The sequence below is a fragment of the Bos indicus x Bos taurus genome, chromosome 22 (genome assembly GCF_003369695.1).
Source record: "Bos indicus x Bos taurus breed Angus x Brahman F1 hybrid chromosome 22, Bos_hybrid_MaternalHap_v2.0, whole genome shotgun sequence".
Lineage (NCBI taxonomy): Eukaryota > Metazoa > Chordata > Mammalia > Artiodactyla > Bovidae > Bos > Bos indicus x Bos taurus.
The window spans coordinates 52,862,783-52,883,572 of record NC_040097.1 but is presented as its reverse complement, the minus strand read 5'-3'; the positions used below and the strand labels follow the sequence as shown (position 1 = coordinate 52,883,572).

The window sequence follows — 20,790 nt, the reverse complement described above, 5'->3', positions numbered from 1 at the left end:
GGGGCACAAAAGGAAGTCTGTAGCTGAGGTTATGGGAGTTCTCTCCCGATTTCTGAAACTGTCTCAGGCTACAGTGTCTACCGAGGAGCATGGGGAGAGGAGCATGGGGAGAACGTATAGTAGAGATAAGAACTTGAGTCAGGTCCCTGATGGATCTAACTCTGAAGGACCAGTTAAAGGAAAAACAAAGCACTGAGTAGAAGTTCTGGGCAAAGACATCAAAGAAAAAGCAGGATACTGTGGAATCACAGAAGCCAAGAATATGTTTCAGGAGATGGGACTGCTCAACTGTCATTCACTGATGGCACCTCTGAGGAGTGCCGATTCAACCACAGGCAGCATAGGGGTGACATAAGCGTTACCAAAGAGCCAACTTTCTACAGCAGCCTCGGCTACCACACAAAAGCAACTATCTTAAGTGCGTATGCCCTTCCTACAGTGCAAGTAAATTTAGGTCGTGTCTTCCAAAGAAACAAGACTAATCCTCTAAACAGTAATGGTGTATCCTTAAACACTAACTTTTCTCAAAGTTTTCAAAAGTAATACAGAAGCAGTATATAATGGAACACTGAGGTGGTTAATTCTCAAACTGTTTATTATCCTTGTAAAAAGTCAAACCCTTCCAAAACTCTTAAGTTTCATCATTAAATCTGCATAATAATTTTAGAGTTTCCCTTTCTTCTCTATGATGATAATGATTTCAAAGTACAGCCTATTCGCTGTTATAAGTATCAGTTACTAAGAAGAATCACTTCAACCACACGATGCTCGGACCAGCATTTTAAAGCAACACTGCCACCAGAAGACTAGAAAGCAAAGTTACTGCTAAAAACCACAGTACAGGCTGATTACAAAAAGTTTACCTGGTCTCCCAACGTGGCTACATTACAACCTGCCTACTACCGGCTCTTCTGAAACACTCATTCCTTCTTGTACCTCATCTTTTTATTTTTTGCCAGTATCAGCTAACCTGCCATGGCACGGTTTCAAATCCGAGTCAGTCCTTAACTACGGCAAAACAAAATGACACAGAGCGTTCAACTGCTTTGCGTCGACTATAAACGAAAAGCAAATAAATAATGCCATGAAGTCAGACTCTTCACTAGATTTAACGGTAAACTTAATCAGGCACCTTATTACGCTCTAAAGATGCTTTAGACACGAAAAGCACAACCTTTCAGAAACAGAAAATATTATACAAGAAAAAAGAAACCAGGCGATTAAGTAGGATAAAAATACTAATTCAAAAGGATTAACTTGACATCTCTTTTGAACTTAAAATCTGAATCTTCCTGTCCTACGTCTTGCCCTGGGTAGTGTTACACAGGTACGTACGAATGTATAATAAAGGGTCTGCTACACTTTTACGCATGTAAATGATCACTAATTTTTTAAAATAGGTGTTGAAACATAATGCCCTAGTGCCAAGGAACTCCACACGGTGTCACGGAATCACTGAATTTGCCACAGCTCACAATCGTGGAAAAAGTTGGTCTTGGTGGGAAGGTGGGCTCCCGCTAGCTTTCGGAGAGGCAGGCTCGCCGCTGGGGGCAAGTCCAGAGGTGCCCGGGGCCACCCGGGGGCCCACTCGGCCGTCCGAGCACGTCCGGGATTAAAGGGCCGGCGGGAGAGGGCGTGCCCCGCCAGGCCGCGCAGCCGCCGCTTACCCGGTAGTTGCTCGAGCCCACCCAGCCGGTGAGAGCGTCGACCGTCTTGCTCAGACGGGCCAGGTCCTCCTCCAGATCCGGGATGGCGCCCGGTGCGCCGAGGTAGAGCAGCAGCTCCTGTCCGACCTGCAGGCGGCCGCCGACGTCCTTCTGCTGCACCTGGGCGCTGAAGTACTCCATGCTGCGGGGCTCCATGGCCGCGGCCGCCCGCCCGCCCGCCCGCTCGTGAGGGGCCAACTTTCGCCGAGCGCCGCCCAGCCGCCAGAGCGGGGCCCCGCGGGAACGGGCGGGACGCGCTCGGTCCGGCCGAGGCGCGGCTCGCGGGCCGCGGCGGGCGGCGGGAGCAGCGCCAGACACCCAGCGGCCCCCCAAACTAGTCAAACTCGGCGCCCCCCGCGCCCCAACCCGCTTCAGAGGCCGCGGCCGCAGGCGACGTCAGCGCGCGCGTGACGTCAGCGCGACGCCGGCGAGCGAGCGCCCGCCCGCCTGCCCGCTGGTCCTCACACAAGGTTAGCGGAGGCGGCGGCTGGAGCGGGAGCTGCTGGGGGTCGTGGAGCCTCTGGGGAAGTTGTGGTCGGTCTGGGTTGGCACCCCCAGGAAGCCGACAGTTCTCTGCCAGCCGCCACCTCAGCACTCAGCCGTCGCCTTGTAAAATCTTAGGCCCTTTCACGTTTTCCTACACTTTAAATCAATACTTGGGAAAGTTTCTTTGACTTGGAATTCCCCTTCCCTAACTCCACTGCCAGATTTGTGGGGGTTTTTTAGGCTTTGGGCGTTTGGGTTTGTTGGTCGTGGTCTTATTGTTTTTTTGTTGGTTTGTTTGGGATTTTTTGTTTTTTGTTTTTGTAGAATACACTTTCTTGTACAAAAAAAATGTTAATAATGACCCCTGCTTCCAGCCACCGCCACTTGTTGGGTTGCCATTTGATTATCCTTTACAAAAAAAAAAAAAAAAAAGGTTTAATTTACACAGACTAAAATGCACAGATTTTAAGTGGTCCGTGCGTTTTGGCAAAGGTATTCAAAGTGTGAATAACCACCATCCTAGGAACGATAGAGCCTTGCCAGGAAATACTAATCAGATTTCTATCACCGTAGCATAGGTTTCCATATTACTTAATTTCACATGACTTCATAGAGTCTGTGCTTTTACTGAGTTGGGCGTTTTCCTTTAGGATGTTTTGAGGTTGATCCAGTGCTGTTGGTGTGTCAGTAGTCCCTTTTTATTGCTGAGTAGGAGTCCTTATATGGAAGCACCACAGTTTGTCACCCCATCACCTGTTTATAGACATTTGCACTGTTTCATTTTTCAGATTTCCGGCTGTAACCAGCCATAACCGCTAGTGTACAAGTCATTGTGCAGAGACACGGTTTCATTTCTCTTTGGTAAATACCAAGTACTAGAATTACTAGGTCTGTGTGATAAGTGTATGTTTAACTGTAGAAGAAACTGCTGAACTGTTTTCCAAAATGTCTGTACCATACTAAACTCCCATCAGCAGTGCTCAGAAGTACAGTTGCTCCACATTCTCCACAATATTTAGTTTGGTTGGGGTGATTAATTTTATCCATGATGTTGTTCAATCGGTCAGTTGTATCCAACTGTTTTTGACCTAGACCACAGCATGCCAGGTTTCCCTGTCCTTCACTAGCTCCCAGAGTTTGCTCAAACTCATGTCCATTGAATTGGGGATGCAATTCAAGCATTTCATCCTCTATTGCCCCCCTTTCTCCTCCTGCCCTGAATCTTTCCCAGGATCAGGGTCTTTTCAAATCAGTCAGCCCTTTGAATCAGGTGGCCAACGTATGGAAGTCATGTTAATGGGTGTAAACTGTTCTAGAATACATTCTAAGTGGACATGTTATTTACCTTCCTGCTAATTATTTCCAGCCACAATTTAATAATTTTAAATATCTGTCTCTTCTGTTACACAGAAACTCCAAGATCATTCGTGTTTTCCCTAGGATGGTGCTAGACAGATAATGGGTGCTCAATCAATTTAAGCTGAATAAGTGAATGAATTTAATGAAATGCTCACATTAACAAAATAAGAACAAAATAATAATACACTCTCCAAATCCAAAGAAACCTTTTCTGTGTTTACTCTGAGGTTTTTTTTTTTTCCCCTATATTACTCTGTTTCTCTTTGTATCATGATGTAAAGTTTCTTCCATAGTTAATTAGCTGTAATTTCCATGCAGTTGGGCCTAAATCAACTACTATAATAACTGTTCCTTGCTGTCTAGAGGTTCCTTTCCTAAGGGTTGTTGTGATGGTGTTCATTCGCTAAGTTGTGTCCGACTCTTTGTGACCGTATGAACTGCACCATGCCAGGCTTCCCTGTCCTTCACTGTCTCCCAGAGTTTGTCAAATTCATGTACATTCGGTAATGCTATGTAACCATCTCATCCTCTGCCACACCCTTCTCCTGCTCTCAACCTTTCCCAGTATCAGGGGTCTTTTCAAGTGAGTCAGCTCTTCACATCAGGTGGCCAAAGGATTATACCTTCAGCTGCAGCGTCAGGCCTTCCAATGAGTATTCAGGGTTGATTTCTTTTGAGATTACCTTGTTGGATCTCCTTGCAGTTCTAAGGACTTTCAGGAGTCTTCTCTAGTACCACAGTTCGAAAGCATCAATTCTTTGGCACTCAGCCTTTTTTATGGTTCATTTCTCACATCCATACATGACTACCGGAAAAACCATAGCTTTGACTATACTGACCTTTGTCAGCAAAGTGATATCTCTGCTTTTTAATATACTGTCTTAAGTTTGTCATAGCTTTCCTTCCAAGGAGCAAGCGTCTTTTAATTTCATGGATGCAATCTCTGTCTGCAGGAAATTTTGGAGCCCAGGAAAATATAATCTGTCACTGCTTCCACTTTTTCCCCTTCTATTTGCCAAGAAGTGATGGGACCAGATATCATGACCTTAGTTTTTGGAATGTTGAGTTTTAAGTCAGTTTTTTCACTATCTTCTTTCATCCTCATCAAAAGGCTTTTTATAGTTCCTCTTCACTTTCTGCCATTAGAGTGGTATCATCCACATATCTGAGGGGTTGATATTTCTCCAAGCAGTCTTGATTCCAGCTTGTGACTCAGCCAGCCCAGTATTTCACATGATGTACACTGCATATTAGTTAAATAAACAGGGTGACAATATGTACAGCCTTATCGTACTCCTTTCCCAATTTTGAACCAGTCAGTTCCATGTAAGGTTCAAACTGTTCCTTCTTGACCCACATACAGGTTTCTCAGCAGACAGGTAAAGTGGTCTGGGATTCCCATATCTTTAAGAATTTTCCACATTTATTGTGACTACACAGTCAAAGGCTTTAACATAGTCAATAAAACAGAAATCAGTGTTTTTCTGGAATTCCCTTACTTTCTTTCAGTTCATTTCAGTTCAGTTGCTGGGTCATGTCTGATTTTTTGGATTACAGCATACCAGGCTTCCCTGTCTATCACCAACTCCCAGAGCTTACTCAAACTCGTGTCCATTGAGTTAGTGACGCCATCCAACCATCTCATCCTCTGTTGTCCCCTTCTTCTGCCTTCAATCTTTCCCAGCATCAAGGTCTTTTCCAATGAGTCAGTTCTTTGCATCTGGTGACCAAAGTATTGGAGCTGCAGCTTCAGCATTAGTCCTTCCAGTGAATATTCAGGACTGATTTCCTTTAGGACTGACTCCTTGCTGTCCAAGGGACTCTCAAGAGTCTTCTCCAGCACCACAGTTCAAAAGCAATAATTCTTCAGTGCTCAGCTTTCTTTATGGTCCAACTCTCACATCGATCCATGACTATGGAAAAACCATAGCTTTGACTAGACGGACCTTTGTCAGTAATGTCTATGCTTTTAATATGCTGTCTAGGTTTGTCATAGCTTTTCTTCCAAAGAGCAAGTGTCTTTTAATTTCATGGCTACAGTCACCATCTGCAGTGATTTTGGAGCCCAAGAAAATACAATCTCTCACTGTTTTCATTGTTTCACCATCTATTTGCCATGAAGTGATGTGGCCAGTGTCATGATCTTCCTTTTTGGAGTGTTGAGTTTAAGCCAACTTTTTCACTCTGCTCTTTCACTTTCATCTAGGCTCTTTAGTTCTTCTTCACTTTCTGCCGTAAGGGTGGTGTCATCTGCATATCTGAGATTATTGATATTTCTCCCCACAATCTTGATTCCAGCTTGTGCTTCATCCAGCTTATCATTTGTACGCATGATGTACTCTGCATACAAGTTAAATAAGCAGGGTGACAATATACAGCCTTGACGTACGCCTTTCCCAATTTGGAACCAGTCTGTTTTTCCGTGTCTAGTTGTAACTGTTGCTTCTTGACCTGCATACACATTTCTCAGGAAGCAAGTAAAGTGGTCTAGTATTCCTGTCTCTTGAAGAATTTTCCACAGTTTGTTGTGATTCACACAGTCAAAGGCTTTGGCATAGTCAATAAAGCAGAAATAGATGTTTTTCTGGAACTCTCTTGCTTTTTCAGTGATCCAGCAGATGTTGGCAATTTGATCTCTGGTTCCTCTGCCTTTTCTAAAACCAGCTTGAACATCTGGGAGTTCACAGTTCACATATTGCTGAAGCCTGGCTTGGAGAATTTTGAGCATTACTTTACTAGCATGTGAGATGAGTGCAATTGTGCGGTAGTTTGAGCATTCTTTGGCCTTGCCTTTCTTTGGGATTGGAATGAAAACTGACCTTTTCCAGTCCTGTGGCCACTGCTGAGTTTTCCAAATTTGCTGACATATTGAGTGCAGCACATTCACAGCATCATCTTTCAGGATTTGGAATAGCTCAACTGGAATTCCATCAACTTCTCTAGCTTTGTTCGTAGTGATGCTTCCTAAGGCCCACTTAACTTCGCATTCCAGGATGTCTGACTCTAGGTGAGTGATCACACCATCGTGATTATCTGGGTTGTGAAGATCTTTTTTGTACAGTTCTTCTGTGTATTCTTGCCACCTCTTCTTAATATCTTCTACTTCTGTTAGGCCCATACCATTTCTGTCCTTTATTGAGCATATCTTTGCATGAAATGTTCCCTTGGTATCTCTAATTTTCTTGAAGAGGTATCTAGTCTTTCCCATTCTGTTGTTTTTCTCGACTCTCTTCTTTGTTCATTTAAGAAGGCCTTCTTATCTCTCCTTGCTATTCTCTAGAACTCTGCATTCAGTTCGGTTTATCTTTCCTTTTCTTCCTTGCTTTTTGCTTCTCTTCTTTCCTCAGCTATTTGTACAGCCATAAGGGTTACAGAAGAATATAAAAAGAGGGTCCAATCCACAGAAGTTTATGTTCTGTTAATAATTACCAGTGACCAGGTGCAGTATGTTGTATAGAAAACAAAAAAATATGTAGGAGCTGTGGATTCCAGTTTCAGCCCTATTTGTCCCTGTGACTAAAAGTGACTGAATTTGTATAGCTCAAGGTCTTTGAGTTATAAGATAACTAAGTAGTCTTCATGTTATAAGACAATATGCGTATAGTGTCTGAGTAGGGCTTCCCACGTGGCTCAGTGATAATGAATCTGCCAGCCAGTGCAGGAGATGCAGGAGACCCTGGTTCAATCCCTGGGTAAAGAAGATCCCCTGGAGAAGGCAATGGCAAAGCCGTTCCAGTGTTCTTGCCTGGGAAATCCCATGGACAGAGGAGCCTGGTAGGCTACAGTCCATGGGGTCGCAAAAGATTTGGACACGACTAAGTGACTAAAGCAACAACAGCAAGTATTTGAGTAACTCTGCAACTACCTATGCAATGTCTAGTTAACACTGGCTACCGTTACCTGTGTATCTCCTCTGTATGTTTCATTAATTCATCAACAGATATCTTCTGAGAGCTTGTTATGCTACGCACTGTACCATAGGCCACAGATGCAAAGTTCATTTAGATATGATCTCTGCCCACAACATACCTATGTAGAGACAAGAAAGTCAACATGTCTAGGATGCAAGGATCGGGTAAGCAGAGGGTTTCTGGAAGCCTGGGTGAGAGTCCCTCCTTGTCTAGCTGGCACAGAGAACAGAGGTGGGAGAGTTGTAAATTGGGAAGGTTTCCTTGAAGAGGTTTATATATAGAGGTTTGAGACTATATAGGATTTGGCAGAGGTTTGAGAATATATAGGATTTAACTAATTAAAGAAGCAGTTCTTTCATAAAATCCAGCAGCCCCATTCCTGGGCATATTTACTAAACAAAACCATAATTCAAGAAGTTCAAAAAAGAGGGAATATATGTATATATATATAACAGATTCATTTTTCTGTATAGTAGAAACTAACACAACATTGTAAAGCAACTATACTCTGATAAAAATTAGTTTAAAATAAACCATAATCAGAACAGATACATAAATCTGCTGTGTTCATAGGAGCACTATTTACAATAGCCAAGGCATGGAAAGAACCTAAATGTCCATCAACAAATGAACAGATAAAGAAGATGTGGTACATATATACAATGGAATATTTCTCAACTATAAAAAGAATGAAATAATGCCATTTGCAGCAATATGGATGGACCGAAACATGATCAAGTGAAGTAAGTCAGAAAGAGGAAGAAAAACACCATATGATCACTTATATGTGGAATCTAAAATACGACACAGACAAACTTACCTACAAGACAAAAACAGGCTTACAGAGGACAGGCTCATGTTCGCTCTGGGACAGGAAAGGGTGGAGGAAAGAAGGACAGAGTTTGGGATTAGCAAATGCAAACTGTTACTATAGGGTGGATGAACAACAAAGTCCTATTGTATAGCACAGGGAACTATATTTAACATCCTGTGGTAAACCATAGTGGGAAAATAATATGAAAAAGAATATGCATGTGTAAAGAGCAACAAGTAAAGAGCAACACTGCATAGGAACCTGGAATGTCGGGTCCATGAATCAAGGCAAATTGGAAGTAGTCAAACAGGAGATGGCAAGAGTGAACATTTTAGGGTCAACATTTTAGGGATCAGCGAACTAGAATGGACTGGAATGGGTGAATTTAACTCAGATGACGATTATATCTAGTACTGTGGGCAAAAATCCCTTAAGAGAAACAGAGTAGCCATTATAGTCAACAAAAGAGTCCAAAATGCAGTACTTGAATGTAATCTCAAAAATGACAGAATGATCTCTGTTCGTTTCCAAGGGAAACCATTCAGTATCACTGTAATCCAAGTCTATGCCCCAACCAGTAATGCTGAAGAAGCTGAAGTTGAATGGTTCTATCCTTCTAGAACTAACACCCAAAAAAGATGTCCTTTTCATTATACTGGACTGGAATGCAAAAGTAGGAAGTCAAGAAACACCTGGAGTAACAGACAAATTTGGCCTTGGAATACAGAATGAAGTAGGGCAAAGACTAATAGTTTTGCCAAGAAAATGCACTGGTCATAGCAAACACCCTCTTCCAACAACACAAGAGAAGACTCTACACATGGACATCACCAGATGGTCAACACCGAAATCAGATTGATTATATTCTTTGCAGCCAAAGATGGAGAAGCTCTATACAGTCAACCAAAACAAGACCAGGAGCTGACTTTGGCTCAGATCATGAACTCCTTATTGCCAAATTCAGACTTAAATTGAAGAAAGTAGGGAAAACCACTAGACCATTCAGGTATGACCTAAATCAAGCCCCTAAAATAGATTTAAGGGACTAGATCTGATAGACAGAGTGCCTGATGAATTATGGATGGCGGTTCGTGACATTGTACAGGAGACAGGTATAAAGACCATCCCCAAGAAAAAGATATGCAAAAAAGCAAAATGGCTGTCTGAGGAGGCCTTACAAATAGCCGTGAAAAGAAGAGAAGAGAAAAGCAAAGGAGAAAAGGAAAGATATACCCATTTGAATGCAGAGTGCCAAAGGATAGCAAGGAGAGAGAAGAAAGCCTTCCTCAGTGACCAATGCAAAGAAATAGAGGAAAACAACAGAATGGGAAAGACTAGAGATCTCTTCAAGAAAATTAGAGATACCAAGGGAACATTTCATGCAAAGATGGGCTCGATAAAGGATAGAAATGGTATGGACCTAACAGAAGCAGAAGATATTAAGAAGAGATGGCAAGAATACACAGACGAACTATATAAAAAGACCTTCATGACCCAGATAATCACGATGGTGTGATCACTCACCTAGAGTCAGACATCCTGGAATGTAAAGTCAAGTGGGCCTTAGGAAGCATCACTACAAACAAAGCTAGAGGAGTTGATGGAATTCCAGTTGAGCTATTTCAAATCCTAAAAGATGATGCTATGAAAGTGCTGCACTCAATATGCCAGCAAATTTGGAAAACTCAGCAGTGGCCACAGGACTGGAAAAGGTCAGTTCTCATTCCAATCCCAAAGAAAGGCAATGCCAAAGAATGTTCAAACTACCGCACAATTGCACTCATCTCACACACTAGTAAAGTAATGCTCAAAATTCTCCAAGCCAGGCTTCAGCAATGCGTGAACCGTGAACTCCCAGATGTTCAAGCTGGTTTTAGAAAAGGCAGAGGAACTAGAGATCAAATTGCCAACATCCGCTGGATCATGGAAAAAGCAAGAGAGTTCCAGAAAAACATCTATTTCTGCTTTATTGATTATGCCAAAGCCTTTGACAGTGTGAATCACAACAAACTGTGGAAAATTCTTCAAGAGATGGGAATACCAGATCACCTGACCTGCCTGTTGAGAAATCTGTATGCAGGTCAGGAAGCAACATTTACAACTGGACATGAAACAACAGACTGGTTACAAATCAGAAAAGGAGTACATCAAGGTTGTATATTGTCACCCTGCTTATTTAACTTCTATAAAGAGTACATCATGAGAAATGCTAGGCTGGTGGAAGCACAAGCCATAATCAAGATTGCTGGGAGAAATATCAATAACCTCAGATATGCAGATGATACCACCCTTATGGCACAAAGCGAAGAAGAACTAAAGAGCCTCTTGAGGAAAGTGAAAAAGTAAAGAGTAAAAAAGTTAGCTTAAAGCTCAAGATCGAGAAAACTAAGATCATGGCATCTGGTCCCATCACTTCATGGCAAATAGATGGGGAAACAGGGGAAACAGTGGAAACAGTGGCAGACTTTATTTTTGGGGGGCTCCAAAATCACTGCAGATGGTGATTGTAGCCATGAAAGTTAAAGACACTTACTCCTTGGAAGGAAAGTTATGACCAACCTAGACAGCATATTAAAAAACCAGAGACATTTCTTTGCCAACAAAGGTCTGTCTAGTCAATGCTATGGTTTTTCCAGGAGTCATGTATGAATGTGAGAGTTGGACTGTGAAGAAAGCTGAGTGCTGAAGAATCGATGCTTTTGAACTGTTGTCTTGGAGAAGACTCTTGAGAGTCCCTTGGACTACAAGGAGATTCAACCAGTCCATCATAAAGGAAATCAATGCTGAATATTCATTGGAAGGACTGATGCTGAATCTGAAACTCCAGTACTTTGGCCACCTGATGGGAAGAACTGACTCATTTGAAAAGACCCTGATGCTGGGAAAGATTAAAGGTGGGAGGGAAAGGGGACAACAGAGGATGAGATGGGTGGATGGCATCACCAACTCAATGGGTTTGAGTAAACTCCAGGAGTTGGTGATGGACACGGAGGCCTGTTGTGCTGCAGTCCATGGGGTTGCAAAGAGTCGGACATGACTGAGCAACTGAACTGAACTAACTTTTTTCTCTCATGTGTTACTCTTTTCGATCCTATGGACTGTAGCCCTCCAGGCTCCTCTGTCCATGGGTATTTCCAAGGAAGAATACTGGACTGGGTTGCCATGCTCTCCTGCAGAAGATCTTCCAGACCCAGGGATTGAACCTGCATCTCTTAGGTCTCCTGCATTGTCAGCAGGATATATATATATATATATATATATATATATATATATATATATATATAGCTAAGACACCTTGTTATACAGCAGAAATTAAACAACATTGTAAATCAAGTATACTCCCAAAAAAGTTTTTTTTAAAAAAGTGGGGTGTTTTGAGGAATAACCTGTTTATCTATAAGATGTAGACTTGACTATTTAAATTTAACATTTGTTATTATCATTACATACCTCCTACAAAATCTACTTATTTCTCTATATCACTGTTGTCTGTCCTCTGTTGAACATCCGTAGAACAGAAAGTTCTCAAACCTCCTAGTTCAGCACTTTATCTCAGTCATTTTTCACACACCCATAGACCAAAAGAAACACCTAACAATTACCATCTACTTAATACTAAGATCCAAACAACTTAATGAGTATTCACATCCTAACATCTTGGTAGACATATGAAAAATAATACACATAAACTGAAGGAAGTGCATTTTCATTTCATTCTTAAATAACACACTAATAAAGTGTCTATACCTGTGGATACACTGCACAACTTCTAAAACCTTGAAATCAGACTGGACATGGCCATCTGCATCCTGTGGTCCACTGATTTTCGTGTAGCACTTGCTTTTTATCACAGCAACCACAGAAAACAAAGCCTTGTAAAAATAAGATATCAGTGCAAAAAATGTACCACAATCTAATGTTGGAACTTGGAACTCCTTGGAGCTGGTAGTTCACTCTATGACTGACGTATGCCAAATATTCATTATTTGTGATAATCGTGGAAATCGGAGAAGGCAATGGCACCCCACTCCAGGACTCTTGGCTGGAGAGTCCCATGGATGGAGGAGGCTGGTAGGCTGCAGTCCATGGGGTCGCTGGGAGTCGGACACGACTGAGCGACTTCACTTTCCCTTTTCACTTTCATACATTGGAGAAGGAAATGGCAACCCACTCCAGTGTTCTTGCCTGGAGAATCCCAGGGACGGGGGAGCCTGGTGGGCTGCCGTATCTAGGGTTGCACAGAGTCGGACACGACTGAAGTGACTTAGCATAGCATAGCATAGCATGCCAAATATCACTGTTGCCCTTTAAAGTTAAATTATTTTGGAATGCTCTTTCTTTTATTTTTATTTTTTTTCAGCCACTCTGCACCAGCAGGCGGAAACCTACTTTCCTGACCTGGGATCGAAGCCATGTCCCCTGCACTGGCAGCATGGGAGTCTTAACCACTGGACCACCAGGAAAGTCCCCTGGAATGCTCTTGGTGAGTTTCTGGCAGCACAGTGCTGTACTTGAGCACACAGTTTAGGAATCTTGGCAGACATATCTGATGATGCTTGAGTTATCAGAGAGACAAAGAGGATAAGAAACAAAAATAGCAGCTCATACAGGAAGAAGGCGTAGGTCTAGTGAGAAATGGATTTCACGAAGGCCATTGCTCAGCTTGACACTTGTTAGGTCTTTTTTAAAAAAAATATTTATTTTTGGCTGTGCTGGTTCTTCCTTGCTACACAGGCTTGTCTCTAGTTGCGGTGAGCAAGTGCCAGAATCCAAAATAAAGCAAATTTTACTTTCCTTAAGCCCAAAAATGCTTCCCCAGTTGTGGTGTGGGGGCTTCCCATTACAGTGGCTTCTATTGTTAAGGAGCAAGGCTGTAGGCCGCATGGGCTTCATGGGCTCTACAGCACAGGCTCAGAAGTTGGGGAGCATGGGCTTAGTTGCTCAGTGGCGTGTGGGATCTTCCCTGATCAAGGATCAAATCCTGTGTCTCTGTGTTGCCAGGTGTACTCTTTGCCACTGAGCTACCAGGGAAGCCTGACACATGTTAAGTCTTTTAATCCTCCAAGCAGCCCTATGTGGAAGATACTATATCGCCATTTTAAAGACGAGAAAGCTAAGGCTCAAATGTTAAGTCTCCAGCCTCACTCATGAGTTCAGATTCATGATTTAAACACAGGATATCTGGCTTCTCCCCAGCAGATAATTTTAAAGGAAAGAAAACAAACAAGCAAAAAAAGTTTGTAATTTACTACCAAAATAATAACACTCCTTATATATAATAGTCTTTCTTTGAATATCTAGGCAATAATTTCACTGAGAATCTACTTTCCTTTGAATTGCTGTTAAAAAGAAAAGGACAAGAAGATAAAGGAAATGGGTAGAAAAATTAAGGGAAAAAACAGCATAAGAAACAACTACATTTTTTTCATAATCAGTCACCAAATGTATCTGGGAGTGCAAGTTTATTTTTAACTGGCAACAAGACTGAAATAGATCATATAAATACAGGAGACTGACTTCCTGACCTATTTGTTCATTATTTGTGATAATCGTGGAAACTTTGACTCAACTTTGTTCTGACACTGGACTTTATTTTCCACATGGAGACTGACAGACAAATCACCACACTGCTAGTTTAAAACTATACTTCCAACAAATATCCATCAAGGGGGGCATGGTGTTAGTGATACTGGAGTGTGGGGGTTGGGTGGCTTACCAAAGACAGATCACAATCTCTCCTCAAAGGTTAAAAGGTGTTCAGAGTGTTAAAATGAGCATTCAGAGCAGCTTTATTCATGAGTCCAAACTGGAAACACCCCAAACACCCACCAACGGGAAAACTGATGACTGTGGTACACAGCGTACAATGGAATTCTACAAAGCGATAAAAAAACAAACTACTGATGCGCTTGCCAATGAGGATGAATCTCAAAAACACCATGCTGAGCACAAGAAATCGTATACAAAAGAATATATACTCTGTGATTCTATAATCGAAAGTGGGATCTGGCTGCGCATCGCTCAAAAGCCATTAGAGGCAAGATTTTTGGAAAAGAAAGTTTGCTTTATTTTGGATGCTGGTAACTAGGGGGAGGGGGAATAGGGGGCATTGCAGATGCCTGTCCAAAGGCCCACTCCCATCAACTGACTACCAGCCGGCAAGAGCTTTTATAGGCTGAGGGAGTGGGCTGCGTGCAAAAAAGTTCAGTCAGCAGTGACAGACGTATTGAATTGGTCATCGGTGGTGTGGTCAGTGTCATCTTGATCGTGTTCAGTTCAGTTCAGTTCAGTTCAGTCGCTCAGTCGTGTCCGACTCTTTGCCACCCCATGAATCGCAGCACGCCAGGCCTCCTTGTCCATCACCAACCCCTGGAGTTCACCCAGACTCATGTCCATCAAGTCAGTGATGCCATCCAGCCATCTCATCCTCTGTCGTCCCCTTTTCCTCCTGCCCCCAATCCCTCCCAGCATCAGAGTCTTTTCCAATGAGTCAACTCTTCACATGAGGTGGCCAAAGTACTGGAGTTTCAGCTTTAGCATCAGTCCTTCCAAAGAAATCCCAGGGCTGATCTCCTTCAGAATGGACTGGTTGGATCTCCTTGCAGTCCAAGGGACTCTCAAGAGTCTTCTCCAACACTGCAGTTAAAAAGCATCAATTCTTCGGTGCTCAGCCTTCTTCACAGTCCAAATTTCACATCCATGCATGAGCACGGGAAAAACCATAGCCTTGACTAGACGGACCTTTGTTGGCAAAGTAATGTCTCTGCTTTTGAACATGCTATCTAGGTTGGTTATAACTTTCCTTCCAAGGAGTAAGCGTCTTTTAATTTCATGGCTGCGGTCACCGCAATGATTTTGGAGCCCAGAAAAATAAAGTCTGACACTATTTCTACTGTTTCCCCATCTATTTGCCATGAAGTGATGGGACCAGATGCCATGATCTTCGTTTTCTGAATGTTGAGCTTTAAGCCAACTTTTTCAGTCTCCTCTTTCATTTTCATCAAAAGGCTTTTGAGTTCCTCTTCATTTTCTGCCATAAGGGTGGTGTCATCTGCATATCTGAGGTTATTGATATTTCTCCTGGCAATCTTGATTCCAGCTTGTGTTTCTTCCAGTCCAGCATTTCTCATGATGTACTCTGCATATAAGTTAAATAAACAGGGTGACAATATAAGCCTTTATGTACACCTTTTCCTATTTGGAACCAGTCTGTTGTTCCATGTCCAGTTCTAACTGTTGCTTCCTGACCTGCATACAAATTTCTCAAGAGGCAGGTCAGGTGGTCTGGTATTCCCATCTCTTTCAGAATTTTCCACAGTTTATTGTGATCCACACAGTCAAAGGCTTTGGTGTAGTCAATAAAGCAGAAATAGATGTTTTTCTGGAACTCTCTTGCTTTTTCCATGATCCAGCAGATGTTGGTAATTTGATCTCTGGTTCCTCTGCCTTTTCTAAAACCAGCTTGAACATCAGGAAGTTCACGGTTCACATATTGCTGAAGCCTGGCTTGGAGAATTTTGAGCATTACTTTTTTAGCGTGTGAGATGAGTGCAATTGTGTGGTAGTTTGAGCATTCTTTGGCATTGCCTTTCTTTGGGATTGGAATGAAAACTGACCTTTTCCAGTCTTGTGGCCTCTGCTGAGTTTTCCAAATTTGCTGGCATATTGAGTGCAGCACTTTCACAGCATCATCTTTCAGGATTTGAAATAGCTCAACTGGAATTTAGGCAGAGTTAATCTTCAGTTCCAGGACGGGTTTGTTTCCATTTCTCTGAGGCCAGTTCTCAGAACTGTGCAGCTTACGCCATGGCTAATCCCCAGGTGGCGCAGTGGTAAAGAATCCACCTGCCGATGGAGGAGATGGGGGAGACTCAGGTTTGATCCCTGGGTTGGGAAGATCCCCTGGAGAAGGAAATGGCAACCCACTCCAGTATTCTTAGAGAGAATCCCATGGAGAGAGGGGCCTGGCAGACCACAGTCCAGGGGGTTGCAAAGAATGGGACACAGCTGAGCAAAGCTGAGCATGCACACATGCATGTCATGGCTACAGTCTGGTCATCGTTAACTTCTCCACCTAACGGGTTTCAGTGTTTATAAGGTAACTCACAGGATATTCAGAATGTTATCTATAGTCCTTTTCATACTGTTCATGCGGTTCTCAAGGCAAGAATACTGAAGTGGTTTGCCATTCCCTTCTCTCTTCAGACTTAAATTGAAGAAAGTAGGGAAAACCACTAGACCATTCAGTTATGACCTAAATGAAATCCCTTATGATTATACAGTGGAAGTGAGAAATAGATTTAAGGGCCTAGATCTGATAGATAGAGTGCCTGATGAACTATGGAATGAGGTTCGTGACATTGTACAGGAGACAGGGATCAAGACCATCCCCATGGAAAAGAAATGCAAAAAAGCAAAATGGCTGTCTGGGGAGGCCTTACAAATAGCTGTGAAAAGAAGAAAAGCGAAAAGCAAAGGAGAAAAGGAAAGATATAAACATCTGAATGCAGAGTTCCAAAGAATAGCAAGAAGAGATAAGAAAGCCTTCTTCAGTGATCATTGCAAAGAAATAGAAGAAAACAACAGAATGGGAAAGACTAGGGATCTCTTCAAGAAAATCAGAGATACCAAGGGAATATTTCATGCAAAGATGAGCTTGATAAAGGACAGAAATGGTATGGACCTAACAGAAGCAGAAGATATTAAGAAGAGATGGCAAGAATACACAGAAGAACTGTACAAAAAAGATCTTCATGACCCAGATAACCACGATGGTGTGATCACTGACCTAGAGCCAGACATCCTGGAATGTGAAGTCAAGTGGGCCTTAGAAAGCATCACTATGAACAAAGCTAGTGGAGGTGATGGAATTCCAGTTGAGCTATTCCAAATCCTGAAAGATGATGCTGTGAAAGTGCTGCACTCAATATGCCAGCAAATTTGGAAAACTCAGCAGTGGCCACAAGACTGGAAAAGGTCAGTTTTCATTCCAATCCCAAAGAAAGGCAATGCCAAAGAATGCTCAAACTACCACACAATTGCACTCATCTCACACGCTAATAAAGTAATGCTCAAAATTCTCCAAGCCAGGCTTCAGCAATGTGTGAACCGTGAACTTCCTGATGTTCAAGCTGGTTTTAGAAAAGGCAGAGGAACCAGAGATCAAATTGCCAACATCCGCTGGATCATGGAAAAAGCAAGAGAGTTCCAGAAAAACATCTATTTCTGCTTTACTGACTGCGCCAAAGCCTTTGACTGTGTGGATCACAATAAACTGTGGAAAATTCTGAAAGAGATGGGAATACCAGACCACCTGACCTGCCTCTTGAGAAATTTGTATGCAGGTCAGGAAGCAACAGTTAGAACTGGACATGGAACAACAGACTGGTTCCAAATAGGAAAAGGTGTACATAAAGGCTTATATTGTCACCTTGTTTATTTAACTTATATGCAGAGTACATCATGAGAAACGCTGGACTGGAAGAAACACAAGCTGGAATCAAGATTGCCGGGAGAAATATCAATAACCTCAGATATGCGGATGACACCACCCTTATGGCAGAAAGTGAAGAGGAACTCAAAAGCCTCTTGATGAAAGTGAAAATGGAGACTGAAAAAGTTGGCTTAAAGCTCAACATTCAGAAAACGAAGATCATGGCATCCGGTCCCACCACTTCATGGGAAATAGATGGGGAAACAGTGGAAACAGTGTCAGACTTTATTTTTCTGGGCTCCAAAATCACTACAGATGGTGACTGCAGCCATGAAATTAAAAGACGCTTACTCCTTGGAAGGAAAGTTATGACCAACCTAGATAGCATGTTCAAAAGCAGAGACATTACTTTGCCAACAATGGTCCGTCTAGTCAAGGCTATGGTTTTTCCCGTGCTCATGTATGGATGTGAGATTTGGACTGTGAAGAAGGCTGAGCGCCGAAACATGGATGCTTTTGAACTGTGGTGTTGGAGAAGACTCTTTAGAGTCCTTTGGACTGCAAGGAGATCCAACCAGTCCATTCTGAAGGAGATCAGCCCTGGCATTTCTTTGGAAGGACTGATGCTAAAGCTGAAACTCCAGTACTTTGGCCACCTCATGCGAAGAGTTGACTCATTGGGAAAGACTCTGATGCTGGGAGGGATTGGGGGCAGGAGGAGAAGGGGACGACAGAGGATGAGATGGCTGGATGGCATCACTGACTTGATGGACGTGAGTCTGAGTGAACTCCGGGAGTTGGTGATGGACAAGGAGGCCTGGCGTGCTGCGATTCATGGGGTCGCGAAGAGTCGGACACGACTGAGCAACTGATCTGATCTGATCTGATCTATAGTCCTTAAGGAGGAACTGAAGGTCCTTGACTACGCTTAATGACTAAACCATTATTATTTGGTCTCCTTTGACTGTTTTCCTTTGTTTCCGCATGTTCTCACTTCTCCTATTAAATTTATTCCTTGGCTAAAGTTTTTCTACAGACAAAAGGCATGGGGGACAAGGATCTGCTCTGTTTCAATTCTGATAACAGGAAGTTCTAATACAAGGAAAACTTACTGGTGGTGATAAAAGTTAGAAGAGTGGTTATCACAAAGAATGGCCATCGGTGGGTGTTAACTAGGAAAGGGCCCAAGAGAACTTTCTTCAGTAATGGACATGTTCTGTATCTTGACCTGAATAGTGATTATTGAAGTGTATGCATAGGTGTCAATTCAACAAGTTATGTATGTAAGACTAGTACGTGGTACATTTACTACATTTATGTTAAAACTAACAAAAATAGTTAAAAAGTTAAGAATCAATTAAAGGAAAATAAGAGATAAAAGATTTATGGTCTATTGCAGTGCTATCCAGTAGAAATACAAAATATATGCAATTAAATTTTTTCTAGTAGCCACATTTTGAAAAGTAAAAAAAAAATGAGGTTATACTTAGTAACATATAGATTATATTTTATAATATTTTAATGATATTTTAAAAATAACATTTAATAAAATTATAGGCAATATTTTCACATTTATATTTAACATTTTATCAATATTCAGATGTTATTTAGACCTGTGATCAAAATGAAAATTATTAATAAAGTATTGCATATATTAGACAGTACATGCAAGTCTATTGAAATTAACACCAATTTAGAATTAGAAAACTCAAGTTATTACATGTATAACTGAATGCTTCACTGTATACCTGAAATAACCGGTAAATTAATTATAATCCAACAAAAAATTTTAGGTATTTAAAAAACGCAAAAAATAAAATTATATCATATTCCTAAAAAAACTGAAGAAAACTCAAGTTCTGAGTTCTTAGTTATGTAAACTATCAATTTGTCTGAGCATCAGTGTTTTATGTAAACTATCAGTCTAAATGAAGGAAATTAATAATGACTGTGGGGAGAGAGACTCTCCTACATGAGTCTCACATACGTCTTGCTCTGTATGCCAACAAAGGAGACCCTGACTGTTACTGACAACGGTTTTTGGTTTCCTTGATCAATAGAAATTGATGTGACTTCTCTGGTGGCCCAGTGGTTAAGAACGTGCCTGCCAGTGCAATGGACATGTGTTCGATCGCTGTTCTGGGAAGAGTCTACATGCCACTAAGCCCACAGGCCACAACTTCTGAAGCCGGAGCGCCCTAGAGCCCATGCTCTGCAACAAGAGACGCCAGCACATTGAGAAGTCCATGCACCACAACTGGAGAGAGCCGCAAGGAAGACCCAGCAGAGCCAAAAATTTAAAAATTAACTTAAAAAATTAAATACAAAATAGACATAGATAAGAGGCCATACGAGAAATTCAGGCAAGGCTTTACTGGAGGCCTCTGTTGCAGCAGGGCCGGGAGCTTTGCCTGCTTGCTCACTTCCTGAGCTACGGTAGGGTGAGCTGGTTTCTTATATGGGGTGAGGATAGGGGCAGGTCCAGGGGTGGGGCCAGAGGGCTGGTGTGGGTGGTTTACCCCCCTCTTTGGGGTGGTGTGTGCATCTTTCACTTCCTAATGTACTGCCTACACGCACAGTACCCTGCTCTTGCTCCTGGCTGTTCGGAAATGGCAGTTGGGGTTTTTGGTCTTTTTGTATCTTGTCCATAATTTGCCCCAACCACGAATACACGCAGTTATTTTTAGTTCCCCCTAGTGCCTTTGTGTGGAGAAGGAAATGGCAACCCACTCCAATGTTCTTGCCTGGAGAATCCCAGGGGCGGGGGAGCCTGGTGGGCTGACGTCTATGGGGTCACACAGAGTCGGACACAACTGAAGTAACTTAGCAGTAGCAGCAGCAGTGCCTTTGCGGAGAAGGCAATGGCACCCCACTCCAGTACTCTTGCCTGGAAAATCCCATGGACGGAGGAGCCTGGTAGGCTGCAGTCCATGGGGCGCTAAGAGTCAGACATGACAGAGTGACTTCACTTTCACTTTGTACTTTCATGCATTGGAGAAGGAAATGGCAACCCACTCCAGTGTTCTTGCCTGGAGAATCCCAGGGACAGGGGAGCCTGGTGGGCTGCTGTCTATGGTGTCG

General features: G+C 42.5%; 1 protein-coding gene and 1 long non-coding RNA gene across 29 annotated transcripts in view; one reads left to right on the top strand and one right to left on the bottom strand.

Moving 5' to 3' along the window:
- CLASP2 (cytoplasmic linker associated protein 2) overlaps window positions 1-2,133 on the bottom strand; it is a 174,887-nt gene extending 172,754 nt beyond the window's left edge. For 27 of the 28 annotated variants that reach the window (XM_027523017.1, XM_027523024.1, XM_027523018.1 and 24 more), the window contains exon 1: window positions 1,668-1,877. In XM_027523017.1, the coding sequence (XP_027378818.1) occupies window positions 1,668-1,862 (195 nt within the window). In that variant the 5' untranslated portion in view covers window positions 1,863-1,877. Of the gene's footprint in view, window positions 1-1,667 lie in introns of all 28 variants that reach the window. The other variant, XM_027523035.1, reaches the window with a different exon arrangement.
- Window positions 2,088-20,395, top strand: LOC113880628. The gene is made up of 3 exons (XR_003507784.1): window positions 2,088-2,176; window positions 12,637-12,759; window positions 19,770-20,395. It is a non-coding gene; the product is annotated as an uncharacterized LOC113880628 (long non-coding RNA).
- The last annotated feature ends 395 nt before the right edge of the window (window positions 20,396-20,790 follow it).